A 20,218-nucleotide genomic window follows, 5' to 3' on the forward strand; every position below is an offset into this window, starting at 1 on the left:
TTTTTTATGGGAACATTGAAGTCATGTGCAATATAACTGTAGAAATGTAAGTAAAAGACTACTTAAAATTAAAGCAGTTCATGATATGTTTTCCTTGTTATTTCTTTTTAGGACAAGCTTCTGTTAGCATATCCGTGTCCAACAGTCAAATTCAAGAGAATGTGGTAAGTTTTTTTTTGTTGTTTTATTTGTTAATTTTGACATTGCCTTCACTTATTAATTAATTTTTCCTTGCTTTCCTTTAGGATATTGGTACAGTGTATCAGATATTTGCTGACGAAGTGCTGGGATCCGGGCAGTTTGGAGTCGTGTATGGAGGTGTGTACATTAAACTCAAGTAATAGTAATGAAAAAATACACTTTCAGGTATTTTTATTTATCGAGAGAGTAAATCGCAACTTCCCAAAACATGGAATAAATGAGTAAATCTGAAGTGTTTTTTTGCACAAGAGTGGATGTGCCTTTTACGGTTAGTCTCATGGATTTAGTCTCTCCCCAGAGAGACTGTGATGTCTTGAGTTTTGAGCTTTGAACTCATACTTTCATCAAAATAAAAAAAATGGTAACAACAAACACTCATAAATAATTGCTTATTGTACAAGTGGAAAGGGGGTTTGGGGCAGATTAAGCAAAAATTGTTTGCATAATAAAAGATGTTTTAATGGATTATTTAAGATGTGTTTATGATAAATGCATTGGATCATACAATCTAAAAACTTTTCTGGCATTGTCAAACATATGAAAGTGTGGGAATTGGGGCCAAAACAACATCTCATGATCTGCTCACACATCAATATCCCACTCATCTTGAGACACAAAAATTTATATTTGTGACTTTAAGTCAGAGAGGTACTATATCACAAGCACAGGATCATTTAAGGCTCATATGAAAACCAACCCTGTCCTGACGCTTCCTTTCTTCATCAGGGAAGCACAGGAAGACTGGGAGGGATGTGGCTGTCAAAGTCATTGACAAGCTTCGCTTCCCTACCAAGCAGGAGAGCCAGCTAAGAAATGAGGTGGCCATACTGCAGGTAAATACACATACACTCTTATTTTACTGTGACTCCCCTGTGTGCACACGCTGATAGCAGCAAAGAAAAACAGGTGCTTTGCAGGTGTCAAAACAGATGTCCACAATGAAACACAAAAGCAGACATTCATTTTGATCTGAAATTGATTTTAACCTCAGATTAATTGCAAGTGTTGGTATCATCCAGCAGGTCATAGCGAGTCATACAATGATAGTTTGACCCATGTGCATACTGTGAAATGCTGCAAACGCTCCAGCAAACACTTTATTTCATGATTGCCACTAACAGGTAGATTCCCCCTAAGACAACATTAATCTTTACCTTACTCCATCATCCTCATTACACTGGATGTCCTTAATTTCTTCAAAGTTGTGCGAACCGTCTTCCGTGGTATCCACCAATGCTCTTTCAACTCGGGGTCAAATTAAAACAGTTGAACAAACATAGTGATGATGATATGGTTAGAAAATCCTGAGGGCAACAAAATGACATCACCATCCAAAGCACATGTTGATGTAAATAACAGTAGCCGTTTATGAGTGCAACAATTTTTATTTCTTATTATATGAATTATTATTATATATATTATTTCTTTTAATTGAACATTTTACAAATTATGAAATAAATTAATCAACAAGTCTTTATTTATATAGCGCCAAATCATAGCAAATGTTGAAGGTGCGGGTCAATCGAGAGTGCTCTGAGTTTGTGGATGATGGATGTCCTGTGTGTGATGGTTAAAATTAAGTTTATTGTCCAGGGTGAAAACAGTGACATAGAATCAATTTTTATACTTCACTCATAATTTGGGAATGCATATTTAAGTTTGAAGTTAGTGGGAAAAGAAACCTGTAAAATGAGAATTCCAGAAAAAGAAAAAAAGTGAGACAATGATTCTTGCATGTCACATGTTACTGATGTATCAAGTAGGTATTGATAGAACACAGGGCATTGCAGACTCTTAAACTTACATGAAACGTAAAATTGATGTTTTTCAATACTTTGTATTTCCCCATAATTTGTGTACAACCACTTAAAAAGACACAGTTAAACACAGATCTCCAGTCAGCTCAAAACAGAAGGAAGAACAATTTGCATGTGCTGTGTCCTTGTTTGTGTTATGCTCAAGAAAAAGTCTATTTTATTCTGCCTCTTCTGCAAACTGCAGCACTTAACTCACCACTAGATGGCAGCAGATGTAAAGTCTCTCTTTACCTGATTCTTGCTGTCCCTAAGAGACCCAACTTCCTCCTCAGCTCTGCGGTTTTTCACCTATTTTGCTGCATTTGGAGGCTTCAAGTAAAACTAGGTCTGAAAAAAAGTGTCTTTGGGCAGGGACACATTTTATGGTATTTTTCTGTGAAACTGCTTTAAAATCAATTTTCCTGCTGTTTTAAATTCTTCTCCTGTGGTTTACCGTCTGTCTCAGTCTCTTCCCAATTTAACTCATTCTTTTTCACACACTCAAATTTAAATTGTTTCATGAAATCTGACTTCATTTCTTCCCTTTCATCATCTTCTCCTCTTTTCTTCTTGTCAGCCAAAATCCAGATTACTCATCTCCCATCTCTCCCCCCCCCTTTACGTCTTCTTTTCCAGAGTTTACGTCACCTGGGCATTGTGAATCTGGAGTGCATGTTTGAGACTCCAGAGAAAGTGTTTGTAGTGATGGAGAAGCTGCATGGTGACATGTTGGAGATGATCCTCTCCAGTGAGAAGGGCAGACTGCCCGAGCGGCTCACCAAGTTCCTCATCACACAGGTGTGTTTGTCCCTGAGATGTGAATAAAAGGATTTTTCAAGTAGGTTTATGTATGATTCGTGTCAGTGTTGTCATTGAGTTGTCGTCATAGAGTACTGTCAGAGACATGCTGATTGCTAAGCATCATGAGATGTGCTTTTCCATTTGCACATTTGAGTGCGTCATAACTTCCATTACATCAGTACATCAGTCATATGTAACCTATTTTGTTTTCATATCCTGTTTTGTGTGGTTGGTGGTATGCATGATGTGCGTCTGCGTGTAAAGATTCTCGCAGCTCTGAGACATCTGCACTTCAAAAACATTGTTCACTGTGACCTGAAACCCGAGAACGTGCTGCTTGCCTCTGCTGATCCATTTCCCCAGGTAACCACACACACAAACGTTTACTTGAGTACTCACGCAGACTTAGACACATTCTCATACCAGCAAGTTTAAACTACAGTAAAGTCAGTCACTTACTTCTTGTTTTTTTGGTTGTCTTGCTGTGGTCAGACTGTATGATTGCCAGTAACACTTTCACTTCTGTTCATGCTGAAACCCTCTGCCTTCTAAACGTGCAATGGCTTTTTTATTGCTAGCACTATTTAAGAACTGGTGCAGTCTTAAAATGTACACTACCTTGTCACCATCAAAGTGTTACTTAAATAGCTTTTACCTCTGTTAGCAGTCTGTGCACACCTAGTATATTGATTGTGTACATACTTCTAATAGTGGAATTGTTCTGTACATAGTTTTCTCTAGGTTACATTTATTTCATCATTCTATTTTAAAGTTATAATATTATTTTATATTCTAGTTTTAATATTGCTTGCACTACACTGCTTGTTTGCTAATTTAATTCTGCAAATTCCCCCTTGTGGGACAAATAAAGAGTTATGTTGTCTTATTTTTCTCAGGTGAAGCTATGTGACTTTGGATTTGCTCGCATCATTGGCGAGAAGTCTTTCCGCCGCTCCGTAGTCGGGACCCCAGCTTATCTGGCGCCTGAGGTTCTGCTGAATCAGGGCTACAACCGCTCCCTGGACATGTGGTCTGTTGGTGTCATCATGTATGTCAGCCTAAGTGGGACGTTTCCATTTAATGAGGATGAGGATATAAACGACCAGATCCACAACGCAGCATTCATGTACCCTCCCAACCCTTGGAAACAGATCTCGAGCGATGGTAAACACACCTGAGACACAGGAGACACAATGGACTGGTTCTACAAGTCTCTTGGATAAATCCAGTCCAGTGTTACAACGCTGTGTTAAATCCACCTCCGCTGATTAGTTTTTTTTAAACTGTGTGAGAAAGGTGTTGATTCAGCTTTTACTACACTAAGTTACAAAAAGCTGTTATTTTTTTATTTCCTTTGTAAACCTTACTTCATACCTTCAATTCAGTCTGACAACAGCACACACCACATACCCCCATGATAATCATGTAGGGTAGGATCTGTGTTAATCTGTTGGATTGCTGTAATAAATTATCTATGTGCACTATGAGGAAGTCTTACAGGAACTGTGAAAACAGGTCAAGTATATTTTTGTAATATCAAAACTTCATTTCCCAATATGTTTTGCAATAATATCCTGTTCTTATAAAGTTAACCACTTGTGTTTCCCACGAAAGTAATCTCAAACTGGTTTGCTCTTGTTTTGTGGTTTTTCCTACTTGAACAAATAGAAAAACAGCACAATCAAGCATAAAAAGCAAGCAGAGGAAGGATTTTTTGAAATGCTTAATATCCATTTTCACTGTCATCACTTAATGTATGTATGCTTTTGTGTCTCCAGCGATAGACTTGATCAACAACTTGTTACAAGTCAAGATGAGGAAACGCTACAGTGTGGATAAGAGTCTCAGTCACGTATACCTACAGGTAACAGATTAAAACTATCGCAAAATTATTTGTATAAATCATCCTCAAAACACGTTTTTTTTGTCATTGAAACAGTGATTTAGCTCCTATTTACTGAAAGAAACAACATAACAAAATGTAGAATGGTTACTTTTTGACTAAGGGTATATTCCCAGAATGTTGACCTCAGAGAGTAGGTGACTGTTAGGCAGAGCATTCAGATACATGAGACAGATGAGTCTTTTTGCAAGATTTTGACAGTTTTTCTTCCTCATTAGGCTAACGCTAAAAAATATATAATTAAAAGAAATATACACTTTTCTCTTGCGAATTGTACTTATAGAGGGCTGGTTGAAAAGCTACTTTTATTTAATATGACCAGCAGAAGTGGGTGGAACAGGTCTTTGCATATCTGTCCTGGGTATTGGTTATGTCTGTGCCTGAAAACTACCAATCCACCATCCCCGAGCTCAACCACCGTACCAGTTACTGGCAGGATGGACAAATGGGGATAACTGGAAAGAGCTTCACAGCTGTGCAGGGACTCCATGTTGTGAACCTGTTGAAAACACAGCAATTCATCACACAATGCAGTTAAAACTTTTTTTGTCCTTTGAGTGGTGACTCGAAAGATTTAGCTTTACTTTTGCAAACTCCTCACTTAACAGTGAGGAAGAGGACAAACAAAGACACCAGGGATCTGCACTCATAACTAAGCAGTCAGACAGCAGCAGCTCAGGGCTGATATTAGGTAATATTACTGAAGATAGACTGGTCTGGAAAATGATGTCAATATGTTACATTTAGGAGCGGAAAAACAGAACTGCTCGCTCTGCTGGTCCAAAGCAGGTCTCTGTACTTGTTGTCTTGGGGGACAGAAAATCTATTACTTAGCATGATTGTCACGGCCAAACTAAATTTGATCAAAGTGTCATTTTTTGACTGTCCTTGGAAACTGTCAGACTCACTGGGGGTTTATTTTTTATCAACGTATACATGTACACATGCATATAGGCTCCTACAGTGACGACTGGATGATGTGTGGAATAATATAAAACCCCTTTTAACGTTAATTTGATTTCAAGGCTCTTCAGAACAGAAACGTTATCCCTGTGTTTACTCCCTCTTCTCATTTCTCAGGACTATCAGACATGGCTTGATCTGCGTGAGCTGGAGACAAAACTCGGCGGGCGATACATTACCCACGAGAGTGACGACAGCCGCTGGCAAGTGTTTGCCCATGAACACACTTTGCCTTACCCTGCTCACCTTGTGCCTCCTCCTCCTGCTCCCGCCTCTGATGAAGAGGAGGGTGGGGAGGATACTGATGTGCAAGGCCTCACCGAGAGGGTCAGCATCCTCTGACACCCAGCAAGAGGAAAAAGAGGACTTGAGCTCATGCAGGAGGACAGAAAGAAGAAAGCCTAGAAAATTAAGCCAGGAAAATATCTCAAGTTGGCAACAAAAAAAACTCTCAGCTTGTGACCAGATGTAAGGACTTTCATAGCCAAACATTTTTGAGTGCTGATATAGGTCCTGCTTGATTTTTTAATTTAGAGGTGCTACTGTTGAGCTTACAGCCTGACTTCTGAAGTAGTGTTAGCCGATACGGCTGTCCAACTTTAAATCAGAGTGACACAAAATGAAAGCTGCATGTTGTTTTGCTTTTCATAAAAAGGCTTTGAAGAGAAGCAGGTAATACCATTTCATTACAACCAATAGATAAAGGTGGGTGTTTTTTTTTTTATTGAGGTGTCTTTCAAAATAAGTAGTTTAATTTCAGAAAGAAACTGCACCCCATGAAAAGAGACATAAGATTTGTTTTAGTGTCATTTAACCAGACAGAGCAGAATAACAGTCTCTCTCTCGTATCATTAGTCAACACCGGTTCAATTTTGTTGCAGAGATGGAAGGCTATAAAGTGTCAATAGACTTCCCCTTCTTCTGGTAATTACTTATATGTGGTTGAGGAGGAGAAGCCATATGTATTCACAAATGCATTCCCATAAAATGAAAGCCCTGTGGTGAAAACTGAAAGTATTGATCCGGTGACTGAAATCCTCCCATAATTTTGTGCCACAGTAGACTCTTTGGAAACGTGTGTGATTAGAAAATGTCATTTGTGGTTTCAAAGGAACTGTAGTGGAGGGTGACTATTGTTTTTTTACTGCCATGTGAATAGTTTTATCCAACATTAGCCACAATGACTGTATCTGAATGGTGAACATTGCTTCTGTTACGTTTCCCGTTCTTTCTCTGAAGGTGTGTTTATACAGCGAACAACACTTCCTCACAGCTGGGTGTATATAAGATTCAGAACTTTGATACACAGACAGGTGGTAAACAGGTAAACTCTATTGAACCAGTTCCATGTTTATTTTAGAAGAGCAGACCTTTACAGGGTAAGAGCAGAGATGGACAGCTTGTGTTTCTCGGGTTGTGAAACTAGATTTTAAAGAGTGTGTGTAGTTTTGGTTACTGTCATTGTATATTGCATGTTTCTGTGAAGAAGAATTTAGATACACATTTTAAACATACTGTGGTTATGATGGTTCATTATACATACGTATAACCTGAAGCTTATGTAGTTTAATATTCTTAGACTGTGTATAACATGTTAAGAGGATAATCCTAGCCTTTCTACAGATAAAACAAACATTGAAAATTTACTTTACTTGTCTGGGCTTTATTTTTAAGATTATTCATCTGCAGATCAGTGTGACCTAGACAGTAATTTTAAGACCTATGGGGAGAAAACTGTCATTAAACTGAACCTTAATGTGCCATGATGATTCACTCCCAAGACACCAACAGCTTTCTCAAATTATAAGGACCATTATTGTCACATAATCTTTTTAAAGCGGAAGATGTGATGCACACACAGTGTGGCAGACTGACATTATCCCAGATATTTCCACTATAATTCTGCTTTATTGTTCTGGCCTTATGATGCAAACACCTGAAGGATGCTCCTATTTCAAATAAGGATTTCAAAATGGATCACTTGTGCATGAGATTTATACATAAAAATGACTCAAAGCTGTCAGAGAACCATAACAGCGAGTTTAAAATTGCACCTCACAGCCTGAGTGGCACTTAATGGACCCTGTGGCTACAGAGGTGACGTGAGAGATTTTTTTTCAGTCTGTGTTGAGGGCACTACAGGCAGCTACTCTGTGAGAAAGGGCACCCTCACTTATCCTACACTACATCCATTATTATAACCAAATGAAACACTATTTTTATTCTTCTCTTGTGTCATTTCCTTCAGGTTTTGACAGGTTTCTCATGTGTACTGTTATTTCAGTTTTGGGTTGAAAGCCAACAGCTTAGAGCGCCACACTGTAAGAAAAAATGAAAAATAAAAAAGCTAAATGACTGGCAGCTACAGCTGTCAAACAAAAATCTTCGAACTAAAGTAAAATGTCCTAATTCAAATGAACTTCAAATACATTACATTTACAGAAATTTTCATTAAGAGTTCTGCAGAAAAATACCATTATTTAACAGATTTTTCCTAAATTATTATGATTAAACACCTTCAATGTGGTAAGTACAGAGGAAAATTCTGTTATTTTCCAGCAAAATATTTTCACAGTGAATGTAATACCCAGCTGTAAATTCAGATGTTGTGTTTAGGGAACAGGCTGTCTGTGCACCACTGCATGGACCTGCTGTGTAATCTTTATTACACTGCATTTTAAAATTTAGCCCATCAACACATCTAGTTTTTTAACACCAAAAACACTGTAAAAATAACATGGTCTGCGCTGTGGAGCATAGACGGCCAGTCTGTGCCGTGGAGCACAGACAGACGATCTTATCACTCACGGTTACAAGCACTGTCCCAACAAATATGACTTTGCTTTGCAAAAACTGGAAAATAGGAAATTTAGGTCTCAGACCGATGGAATAAGTGACCAGTGAGGCAATAGAGGAAAGTGTTTCCGGGTGAGGGGCAGTGTGTTCTGTTGGGAGGTTTATTTAGTTATTTTTTGTTTTAAAAATCTGACATTGATCAAAGAACGGTTCTTTGTTAAAGCATAACCACTATTGCAACCATGACTGAGGGAGCAGCTTTATAGGCTACATAAAATTAATAAGACTTACCTGCAAATTCCAGTTAATACATTAGATTATCATTATGGACGTAAACCCTTATAAAACAAGCTACAATTTTAGCAGCAGAAAATAGTGTGTGAGATCATGTCAAATGAACAAAAAGAGACAAACTCATGTCACTCAGTGCTTTTTGTAGTCTTATAACAGTTGTCACACATTCATATCAAAACACAAGCTTAATTTGTCTTCTGCTAAGCTTACAACTCGTTAGAAAGATAAATTAATTGAAGGCTTTAGTTTACAGCAAGAATAAACGGTGTTCTAATTTCATCTCTGTTTATCCCAACAGAACGATGCTCAAAGATTCCACTCGCTTCAATTAGAACGAGTCAATGATGAGTTTTTTTTATTTAATCTTTTTGTTTAATTTTTAATAATCATTGGAGATATTTTTTCACCACTAAATAAAATCCAAGTTATTACAGGCAAATACTTATGTTAACTTCAAAGCAAAAAATGTAGATAAAACATTGACTTTGGTCCTTCCAAACCTTGAAATTTGAACAAAAGTGCATGCAGATGAGTTTTATTTTAGGGAGGTAAGTATTCCTGCCTCCTGAAAAATCCATTAACTGAAACACTTACAAAAACACACAAAATAAGACCTCTGTTTTCTCTGAAAGTCCTAAGTTTATAATTGTGCAACGGGATCACGAAATATGATTCCACTTTCCTCAGCTGTTATGACTGCAGAACCAGTGACCTACAGCTTGGACAATAATAAGTACATCAAAATGCTTTGGCAGCTGCTGAGTTTGCCCTGGCTCTTAGGCGTAATGCACTTTGAAAGGGAAGAACTCAGCAGCGTGAAACAGTTTGCAAGATTACAGAAAATTGCTCTGCACTTCAGGTTATCAGCCATAGTCAAAACTAAATGGAGCACCAGAGCTCATTTAACATTGCACCTGCACGTCTATGCAATTAGTCTTTCTTTGAGAGATATTTTGAAGGATTAACTGCTTCTTTTATCATTAAGCCATATTGTGCTCCAAGAATTGTTTTTGATATGGTTCAATATTTGATCCATCTGTTTCCAGAACAGACATGGAACCCTTCCGTATCTGGGAGGGTTACAGAAACTATGGTTTCATTTACATAATGGGGTACAGTGCACATGCTAAAACTAAATAACCGTGATACGTGCTTTTTGTACACGTTTGCACCCACAAAACAACACATTCAGACAGTTTTTATCACAGGAGTTACCACGTGTTGAACTGAATGAGTGAAAAACAAGAAGCTTGTCACAAGCTTTGCAAAGAAACATGGAACCATGTTTGATGTGTGTATTTCTTGCTAATTCTCACACAGTCAGGGTTCTAACAGCTTACATGACAGACTCCTTTTGCAACTAATGGATGGACTACATAATAGACAGTGAAGAAAAGGACTGCATCAACATGCTTCATAAAAACTGCTTGCATCATAAGAGAAAAGTAAGCCGCTGCTGTCACATGCTGCTGTGTGAGCTTTGGGCTTTATAGAGCTAGCTGGCAGAAATGATATACAGACCTGTACTTACATAGCACCTCACTCAAACACTTTACACTTCTTGTCACATTCACCCATTCAAACCACATCCATACACTGATGGCAGAGGCTGCTTTAGTCAAGCACCACCAGTATCTGCTAATTCATACAGTCACACTACACTGACCAACAGTAGAGTAGTGTCTTGCATGTGCTACAGAAGTTTAACTTACATCTGAAGAATTTTGTCGATGAACCAGAAAATGACCTAAAATGAGCTGTTTGGAATTTCCAGGGTTTTGCAGACGTCAACGATTCCCTTTTTTGACCAATCAGGAGCAAGTCTGACCTGATTGGTCCACCAGAGCAGATACCCCCTCCCCCCGCCCACTCCCCCTCCACTCAAGAGAAATCTCTCCAGCAGCATAGAGGAGAATGCTACAGCTGAAGAGCTGCGTTGTTTTTGGCTGTAAACAGCCACATAGTTCCATGCACAAGCTTCCTATCTCAGAAGAAGACAAGACTGAGTGTCTAGAGTTCATTTATCAAGGAAATGTGCCAGCTACACACAACAAAACTGTGCATGTGTGTGCTAGTCACTTCACGCCCGACTGCTTTTCCAACTTTGGACAGTACAACAGAGGGCTAGCGAATAGACTGGTCCTGAATCCAGGCACATTATCAACCATCCACCAACAAACCTCTGACCCTGGAAATGTGAGTATTTTAATGCTGTGTGCTGTGGAGCAGATGTAAGAGCTTTTCCTCAGTGTCTCCCCCGTCTCTGTGTTAGCTTCAGGATGCTAACTTTAGCTGCGGTTAGCCTGTTGTTTAAGCCTGTAATGTTACGGTAAACTAGCTTTGCTGTTTTCGAGACATTGTGCACTCGGAGCTCGTGGCGACGCTTTCAGCGACTCGGCAGAGTGGGGCGGTATCAGCGGTGGCTCATTTACATATGAAGGTCACGCCCACTAAATCAGGGCGTTCTGAACAGAGGGGCTATGAAAGCCTGGAAACAATGCTGCTGTGCTTGATTTATTGGCTTTTTAGACCAAAACATGTTACTACCATTTCATGAAGACATCAACGATCCCTGTTAAACTGCAGAAAAGGAACATAACATGGGACCTTTAACATTTAAAATCTGGACTGGATAAACATTTCAACAGTTATAGTTATAGTCTAATGACATACGGAAAAATAGAGGAATCACACAAAGTGCTCATTAATTTTTTAGCTGACCTTCTCAAAATGGTCTAAAAGTTGAGTGTGGAACCCATATTTCTCACTGTTGTCCATGGTTGATCAATGGTGAGTGAATGGTTATGAATGTGTTAGATAAAGCTTATAGTTCCTCCAACAGAACTTCCCACCATCAGTGTGTGAATGAGGTGTGGGTGGGTGAAAGAGGAAATCACACTCAGAGTGTTTACAGATTCATTATATGATTCCCAGTTAATTTCTGGTGGGGTGCCTCAAGAATTAATCCTTGGACGCTGCTTTTCCTTATTTACATCAGTGATTTACATCTGGTATCGAAAAATGCATTTTTCATTCTATTTGCTGATGACTCTAGCAGTTTGTTCTCTGGTAACAATGCCCATGGTTTAGAATCTGAAACAAAAAGTGAATTGTGTAGAATCAACAAATAGTTTAAAGCAAACAAATTATCACTCATTACTCTACCCATTTAACATAATGACCACAACATCTTTGTTAGAGTAACAACAGCTACATTTATTTGTATTCACATTAATGAAAATCTCACTTGAAAACCTCATATATTGTTTATCTAAAAAAAAAAGGAAATAGAAAAACATTGCATTCATCAAAAGCTTACGACATCTGGTATTAAAAAAAAAATCTTCTTAATCTATATTACACGATCATTAATTGGTTCATCTCATATTGCAGTACTATTTGGGCCAGCACCTTTGATAGCGATTTCAACTGAATCTTCTCTCTCCAGATACGTTTCATAAAATTGATCATATTCTCACACAGATTCCTCAGCTTTACTGCTCTATTTCCATCTCCCAGAATTATCTTCATATTTGATTTTAAACATCTGCAATTATGTTTTCCAGTCTCCAACAACTTACTCCCTTTCTGTTTCTGAAATTGATTTCAGTTTAATTCCACTATCCATCATTACAATAAAAGGTCAACCAATAATCTCCATTCAACCTTTCCCAGGACAACATTTTCCCAATTTCCAATTAGACTTTGAGGACCTCACAATTTACCAAGTCACGCCAGACCGAGCACCAGTTTAATGTCATTCAAGAAAAACAAACCGAACAGTTTTCTTTGCAACAATTAACCAGTGCACTATCATAATCTTTCTCTTCCTTAATTCCTCTTTCTCCCATCTTTCCTTTCCTCACACTGAATTGGATATTTTTCAGTTTGACCGTGTTTTATTTGTTTGAACTGCTAGAAAATTGCATTCATTTTTTATTTGTTACTTACTTGAAGGCCCACTCAAGCCCTTATGTTTGTCCTTTCGCCCTCCTGCACATCTCCTGAAGTTATAGTGTGTGCTTTGATTAGTCTTTTGTTTTCCCCCCAATAATTATGTGTATCATAATGTTTTTTTTCTTGGCAATATATCATTGTTGTAGCTGGAAACCATAATGGGTAGTGTTGTATTTGTTGTACAGTACTGCTAGAACACAGCAAATGTCACATAGTGTTTACTGTAAGAAGCAGGAGCACTTCAGAATAACAGGCAGACCAGACCTCTTCACTGCACAGCACATCCATCCATCACACTAAAGATATCCTGCTTCCTGAAGTTTGCTTTCATTGCCGTTTGTTTAAAAGAGGGTAGTGCATTTGTGAGTATACACAGCAAAGCGTTCTTCACAAAGAATTGTTAAGAATAAGAAGAACACTTGCACTTTAAAAGATAATTTATGCACACAAAGGTAGTTCTTCTAAATGCTACTTCAGCACTGTAAGAGATGAAGGCAATGTCACTGTTCTTGGTCTGAAGCAAATAAATTAATGGCTGATCTTGTTTTTAACACTACTTTTCTTTGTCCAAGACAACTTTTTGCAAGATGTAAAGCCATATTTATTGAAAGTTAAATTGCACCATTGTCTGACACGTCAAACTTTGTAAACTCCATTTGTATCGCAGTTTAGTGTACAGAAGTTAGCAGATTATCTGTGTAGTGTTATTCACATCCCAGTGCACTACAATGTGTCTTTATTATGTGTGTACTACCAACTCCAACCTCATGAAGCAGAGCTAACGTAACCTCACTCTTCATTTTATTGATAGACTCTCAAGTTTTAACAGACCACTGCAGAATAACTGCTGTACATCGATTGCAATGTCCAATATCACAAACAGCTTCTCCAGCGTCTACCATTGCTACAAAATGCACACAAAATCATTTTCTTCAAGATATAGGCCAGATTTTGAGTCTCACTTTGTCATCTCATTTCCCAGTGCTAAACTTTGCAGTATGGTGCTATGACATCGCAGGGAATCTTGGTCTATGTTAGGGGTGGCCAACCTGCAGCTTGTGAGTCACATGTCGTTCTTTGCCTTTCGGTGTGAGGCTCTTCTTTTCACTATACAACAGTGAAATTATCAACCTAAAGTATTGATATACTGATGCCAAGGTTGGGATCAGTATTGATCAATTCTTGAGTGATGAGATTGATACGTAAGTTTCAGTTTCTCTTCTCTACATGTGCTCCTCTTAATAGCTCATGTGCTCATATCTATCTATCTATCTATCTATCTATCTATCTATCTATCTATCTATCTATCTATCTATCTAGATAGATAGGCATCAAATCTCGTTCTAGGATATCAGAAAAAAATACAATATCTCATTTTTTTTGAAAATTCAGAGGATGTAAGGCCTTGTTTTCAAATTTATTATATTATATTATATGTAAGTATTAAATCAGGGATCAGCATGATATGTCCCCTTTAAACAATTATTAAGCTGGTTCCCCGAAGGCTAGGAGGCCATTTGCCAAAACTGGCATAAATTACTAACCATATTCATTGTCAAACTTGTCTTTTCCACTCCCCCTCCTATTTCCATATCTCACATTGGGCATGTGCGAAATACACAGCATTCCCAGCTGACCTAAATATTTACTTATAACATTAACAGATGAGCTGCAGGCTCCCATCACCAAATGTTTGCTCAAACATCAGAAGAGCCTTGGTAGCTGCACTCGGGTGGTTTCCGATAACCTACACATCCTAACACTGCCTGATACAGGCTCACAATGTTCAAATCAGCCTTAGATCACTTACTCAACTCTAGATTATCTTGGATAAGAAGTGTACGCCAGTTTTGTTCCAATGAGACATAATGAAAGTGATCTGCCACAATCTGCTTCAAAGGAATTCAGGGTATTGATTGAAGAAGTGAAAGCTGGTCCAACGTAGAGAAACTACTGCTGTTACTAGGAGTCCTGTTGAAAAACCCCGGTGAACAAAAGTAAAACGGAGAAATTAGGTGTGAAGAATGCGTCATTTTATCTGGAAAGGTCATGTTGGAATCTTCTGGAAAAACAGTGCAGACTGTCTCTGGACTGTTCACATCTGTGTCATGTGGGATCCCCCTACTGTTGGGTGCTTCTGCACTCACACTCTCAACTTCCTCTATGTGTGCAAAACCAAACCTCCCTCCTCCTCCTCCTGCAAGTGTCTTCCCCTTTTTGTACCTCATCACATCTCTTGCTGACTTGCGCGCCTGTCACCACGACCAGAATAGTATTTGTCAGACAGGGAGCACAGGGAGCACAGAGTGGTCTCTCTCTGCTGTTATTGTTTTATCAGATCTAGTGTCGGGGTTGTTTTGGAGTGCCATGTGGGACAGTTGTGGATTGGCTGCATGTCAGCGGCTCTGAGGGGTCTCTCGTGAGCTCATTCTTGGACCATCCAGGACTGACTTTTGCTGAATGTGAGACAGCTCTTCAGTCTTCTGACAGTCTTCACTCACTGGATATCTTTACAATCAAGACACTTCTCTTCATCAAAAATTACAGGTGAGCTCATTACCAAATACTTTTTTTTTTTAACATATTTTCTACATTTTGAAAGGGATAAAAAAAAGCACATGCTTATTCCACTATTCTGAGAAGGGTGTTAAAGCTATCAATTTATTTTTGAAAAAAATTCCTCCAGTGAACTGGACAAGGAAAAGTCCCTTCAGGTTGTATGAGTCAGCTTAGCAAAAAAATAATTAGGCTCAGAATGTTGACCTCATGCAGGGTTGATATTGCAGCTCTAACAGCCTAGGTCACTGAAACAAGTTGGTGAAGAAATAATGGAAAATCCAAGGCTGTTTCTTTGAAATGGACCCAAATACCTATGAAACACTGCTTAGGTATTGGGGAGTTCGAATGAACACTTTTTCCTTCTCTTTGAAAATTTGATTTATTACACACATGTTTCTCCCTGAGGAGGCAAGAATTTTGCTCTCTCCAAAGCCTCGCTGTGGATAAGACTGTTATAGCAACCAGGCGTAGCTCAGTTTGTAACATTAACAAACACATAGTTGGCTCAGATGGATGAAATGATAAATGGAAACGTAGACCAGCTGTTTATCATAGCTATAACCTTTTTTAATTATGTTGTAAAAAAGAACAAGCAGGTGGAAACCTGTGTAATAAGGAAATGAGTTGAGCACATGTTCACTGAGAGCAGAGGCAAAAGTGGGAGGTTATAAAAAACTCTGAACAGTTGGCTTGTTTTGAGCACGGGGGGAAATATTTGTGGTTAGTCATATCTGTCTGACTGGTGACTAAACAAAGCCTGTGAATAACTTTTAGAAACTCATGTAGTTTCCAACCCACAGTATTAGAAAGGGTTACAAACAACCCAAAATAAATCAAGCTCTTTTCTACATGCACATTTATACACACTTGAGCAGACACACATTATCGTTCACTAAAGATGCTCTGCTTCCAAATGGCTTCTCCATTATTGAGTTTGGATGGGACAGCCTATCTCTGTCCAGCAGTTAATAGCATTAGATGCTTCCTGAGCCTATAAACACAAACACACACACACACACACACACACACACACACACACACACACACACACACACACACACACACACACACACACACCAGGGCCCTGCCTGAGTGGTCGGGCAAGACGTAGAGGATGAAGCACAATGAGACACACGTAGAAATATGTATTAAGACACAGGGCAAATGTTAAGTCTGTGGGCGTTGAAACATGAAAGAGAAACTGAATGATAAAATCTGCTTAAAACAACCTTCTTCGAAGAAACCATGTGCTCTCATCACAATTCATACAAAATGTATGTAGGTAGAGATAAAGATGGGAGCTATATGTCAGAGAACTGCAAACATTTTTATGTGATCATCATTTCCGGTTTTCCTCTGACATTCAGTCATAACTGACTGTATTTGGTTTATTTTACTCCAGCATATTTTGAACAGGAAGCAGCACAGGATGTCTAAGGTGAATGTGTCTGCATAACAGCCTTAAATCAGACTTCTTTGATGAACTGGGACAGACCATGTATCCTCAGCTCAAATCATGGGAGGACAAATGGTATATTTCAGTGAGGCATTGTATTTACTGCATTACTGAACATTTCAATTGTTTTTGCAATGGGTAGATACCTAAACCTGTGTTACAGATGGTTAGATCAGACGCTGAATTGGGTTTTCAGAGCAGTCTGGGGATAAATTTAAATTAGCATTACCATGAGCTTGGTCTTCTGTTTGTCCTGACTGAATTGAGAAACTCTAACTGGATCAAGTAGTTGCAATTAAACACTAATTAAAGCCACACATAATAGACTATGACCATGGTGGGGCCATCACTTCAGCAATTCAGAGACAGCTCCACAAAAACAGCACTGGCATAAAGCAGGGGTTCTCAGACTATTTTTACACCACTGATCCCTTTAAGGTGTGACATTTTCCCAAGGATTCTCTCATTATCATAACATTCATTATAATTATATCAATACTAAAACTAGAAAAGCACTCACAGAGCGCAGACCTCTACCAAGCACATTGTGATTTTCACGCAACACTGAAGTCCTATTTTAATGTTAAACTCCCTTTCAGCAGACTGTCTGCTACAATCTGGTGTTAGTTGCAGGTTTGTACGATAATTTGTTACCTGACAGTGTTGAAAATTATGATGACCCAGTACATATTTCATATTCAAGATCTTAGTATCCAGAATATTGCCAGGATCTGGATCTTACTTTCACATCTGTCAGAAATTATGGTGACCTTGTCTTGTATTGTTTTGCAAAGCAATCTGACCATTTATTGTGGAGTTATATAAACATATGGTGAAAATGGCCCTATCTCACAATAATAAAGAATCCTTTTAAAAAATCCTGGATCCAGTCGTTGATCCGGATCACCTCCAGAATTTAATCACATCTTCCTTATTCCATTTTGAACATTTCCTGAAAATTTCATCAAGATCCATTTGTTACTTTTTGAGTTATTTGTTCACAGACAAACAAACTAACTAACAGACAGACAGATAAACTCTCCCCAAAACATAACCTCCTTGGTGGAGGTAATGATAAGTCAAATGTATATAGCCCTTTTCAAAGGTACTCAAAGATATTTTACAAAACAGAGATAAATATGTAGCACAGATAACAAAAACAGAAAAGAGAGGTTATGATGGTAGGAGTCAAGTCTTAAAAGCTGTTTTGAAAAGGTAGATTTTAAGTAGATTTCTGAAAGAGAGAAGGATGGAACGATAGACTTAGGCTACACTGATACTTTCCAGGCAATTATTATTATTTATTATTATTTGTGTTCTATCATTGCGCACTATGCAGTGATAAACATTTCATGGTCATATCAGAACAGATTCCATGGGACAAAACTAAATTAGGTGGGAGTATTGGACAAGATAGCTGATCTCATGATAGCTGGTTTCAGTTTGTTGACATGACTTTTCATTATATTTTTTTTCACCATATACAGTAGTTGAAGCTAAATTTTCTGCTCAAACCCTACATACTTTTAGCCATCTGCCCCTCTTGAGTACACTAAAGTGTTGAGACTGTGTATGAACTTGAAAGATTTAAAATGGTAAGTTGTTGTTGTAATTGTTGTTGGCTTTTTGACTTTCACTCCTTCAAACCTGACACACTTTAATTCATTTGATTTTTTTATAGGTAAAGTTCCTGTAAACTGGCAAGAAACTAAAAGACTACTTACTTCTACCATCAGACCACAAGGGACATCAAAAATGAATCCAACAGCCACACCACTAAACACAACCCCAAAACCAGATGTGTGTGTTCATATTGGTGACAGTGCTTTCAGTGACTTCCTTATGTCTCTCTACATCCTGGTGTTCATCTCTGGTTTGATCATCAATGTCATCACTCTGGGCCCCATCTGGCTTCAAATGCGACGGAAAAACATCCTGGGAATCTTCCTGATCAGTCTATCCTTCTCAGACATGCTTTACCTTTTCACCATCCCCCTTTGGATCAACTATTACCACAAGGACCACAAATGGGGGCTTGGTGTTGATTCCTGTAGTGTTGCTGGTTTCTTCTATTACTCCAACATGTATATAAGCATTTACCTGCTCTGCTGTATTTCTGTGGACCGCTGCCTGGTAGTCACCTTCCCTCTCCGCTGCAAAACCTTCCGTTCATCACGCTACGCCTGGGTGCTGTGTGGCTGTGTTTACATTTTAGTAGTTGTGGCTCACATCATGGTGCTGGTCCTTGACAAACTAAAAGACGCCCATGATCATCACAATGATCGTTGTTACGAGACCTACCCCATGGAGGCGCCTGTGGCCATGTTTAACCTGCTCAGAGTAGGCATAGGCTTTCTGCTGCCCCTCATCGTGTTGGCGGTGAGCTACTGGAGAGTGCTGGCCACTGTCGGTCAAAGCCCTGGCCTCAGTGCTCAGGCCAAGAGGAAAGTTCGCCTGCTTTCTTTTGGCGTGATTGGAATTTTCTCAATCTGCTTTGCCCCATATCATTTCCTCCTGCTTCTACGCTCGCTTGTCTTTTACTTTAGCAATAGCCTTAAAAATTATTGTCAGTTTGAACAACAAATGCACTTTTTTTTCTCATGTACACTGGCATTTTCTAGTCTGAATTGTGTGGTGGACCCTGTGTTGTACATGCTGGTCAGTAATGGAGTTCGGGATGATGTGAAACAGTTTTGGAGCAGACTAAGAAGTACACAAACTGAAGATTTGACTTCGAGTACAAACAAGAGAAGAAAGAATGATAATAATTTAATCTGAAAAAGTAAACTATGTGCAAGGAAAAAACACATATTGTATGCGAGTATGCCTGCATGTAGATGCTTAATGCATAGTCTTTAAGCAGCTCATACACTCATCTTTGTTTTCACTGTTAGCAAGTTATCAGCAGAAATATTTACATCCTCCAATCAAGTGAAAAAGCAATCAGACATCATTTGAGAAAACCACAGGACTTCTTTTTCTCATATCCGGCCCAATATGGAGAGGGTTGTTTGAATAACATGCATCTCAGTGATCTGTAATTGGATTGTACACCAAGGTTCTGGTCCCAAGGGTGCTTCAATGGCAGCTACTTCTAATTTGTGGTTGGATGCAGAAGATGTTGAAGAGCCCTTGAGTTTTCCCTCCAATCAATACAAGAATAATGTCATTGTGTCTGTGCATCCCTGGTGTCGCTAAAGATGCATTTACTCTAATGCATTACATAAAAATATTAACATGCACGACAATGTCTTCTGTGAAAGTGAAATGTGGCATAAAAAATGAATAAACCTGATGTCCAGTGTCAAATGTTTGGTCATTTCAGTCATTTTGTGATGATCAATTTTTGCACTTGGCATTTCAAACAAAGAGAGCAAGGTGAGAGTAAGGGAACAGATATGGCTGTCAGTGAGGGGTCACAGGAGGTCTAGGGGGTCTGAGACCCCTTGATTGACACAAGAGACCCCCCACTGAAAGCCTAAACTGTACAAA

At 38.7% G+C, this 20,218-nt stretch overlaps 2 protein-coding genes across 3 annotated transcripts in view; both read left to right on the top strand.

The window, feature by feature from the left end:
* Positions 1-7,310, top strand: part of prkd2 (protein kinase D2) — a 35,758-nt gene extending 28,448 nt beyond the window's left edge. For both annotated transcript variants that reach the window (XM_074679659.1, XM_074679658.1), the window contains 8 exons: positions 112-164; positions 246-318; positions 928-1,034; positions 2,634-2,795; positions 3,063-3,161; positions 3,695-3,962; positions 4,577-4,662; positions 5,782-7,310. In XM_074679659.1, coding sequence (XP_074535760.1) covers positions 112-164; positions 246-318; positions 928-1,034; positions 2,634-2,795; positions 3,063-3,161; positions 3,695-3,962; positions 4,577-4,662; positions 5,782-6,006 — 1,073 coding nt within the window. In that variant the 3' untranslated portion in view covers positions 6,007-7,310. The remainder of the gene's footprint in view (positions 1-111; positions 165-245; positions 319-927; positions 1,035-2,633; positions 2,796-3,062; positions 3,162-3,694; positions 3,963-4,576; positions 4,663-5,781) is intronic.
* Positions 7,311-15,010: 7,700 nt separating this feature from the next.
* Positions 15,011-19,951, top strand: gpr184 (G protein-coupled receptor 184). Its single transcript, XM_074679661.1, has 2 exons — positions 15,011-15,258; positions 18,408-19,951. The coding sequence occupies exon 2, from the start codon at positions 18,482-18,484 to the stop codon at positions 19,502-19,504; it is 1,023 nt and encodes a 340-aa protein (XP_074535762.1). The 5' UTR covers positions 15,011-15,258; positions 18,408-18,481; the 3' UTR covers positions 19,505-19,951.
* The last annotated feature ends 267 nt before the right edge of the window (positions 19,952-20,218 follow it).

This window comes from Halichoeres trimaculatus, unplaced genomic scaffold (genome assembly GCF_033239565.1).
Source record: "Halichoeres trimaculatus isolate MK-OKI-2021-1 unplaced genomic scaffold, fHalTri1.1 fHalTri1_scaffold_9, whole genome shotgun sequence".
Taxonomy (NCBI): Eukaryota; Metazoa; Chordata; class Actinopteri; order Labriformes; family Labridae; genus Halichoeres; species Halichoeres trimaculatus.

Coding starts and splice junctions, on each gene's coding strand:
- gpr184 (XM_074679661.1), top strand. CDS start 18,482: ATGAATCCAACAGCCACACCACTAAACACAACCCCAAAACCAGATGTG.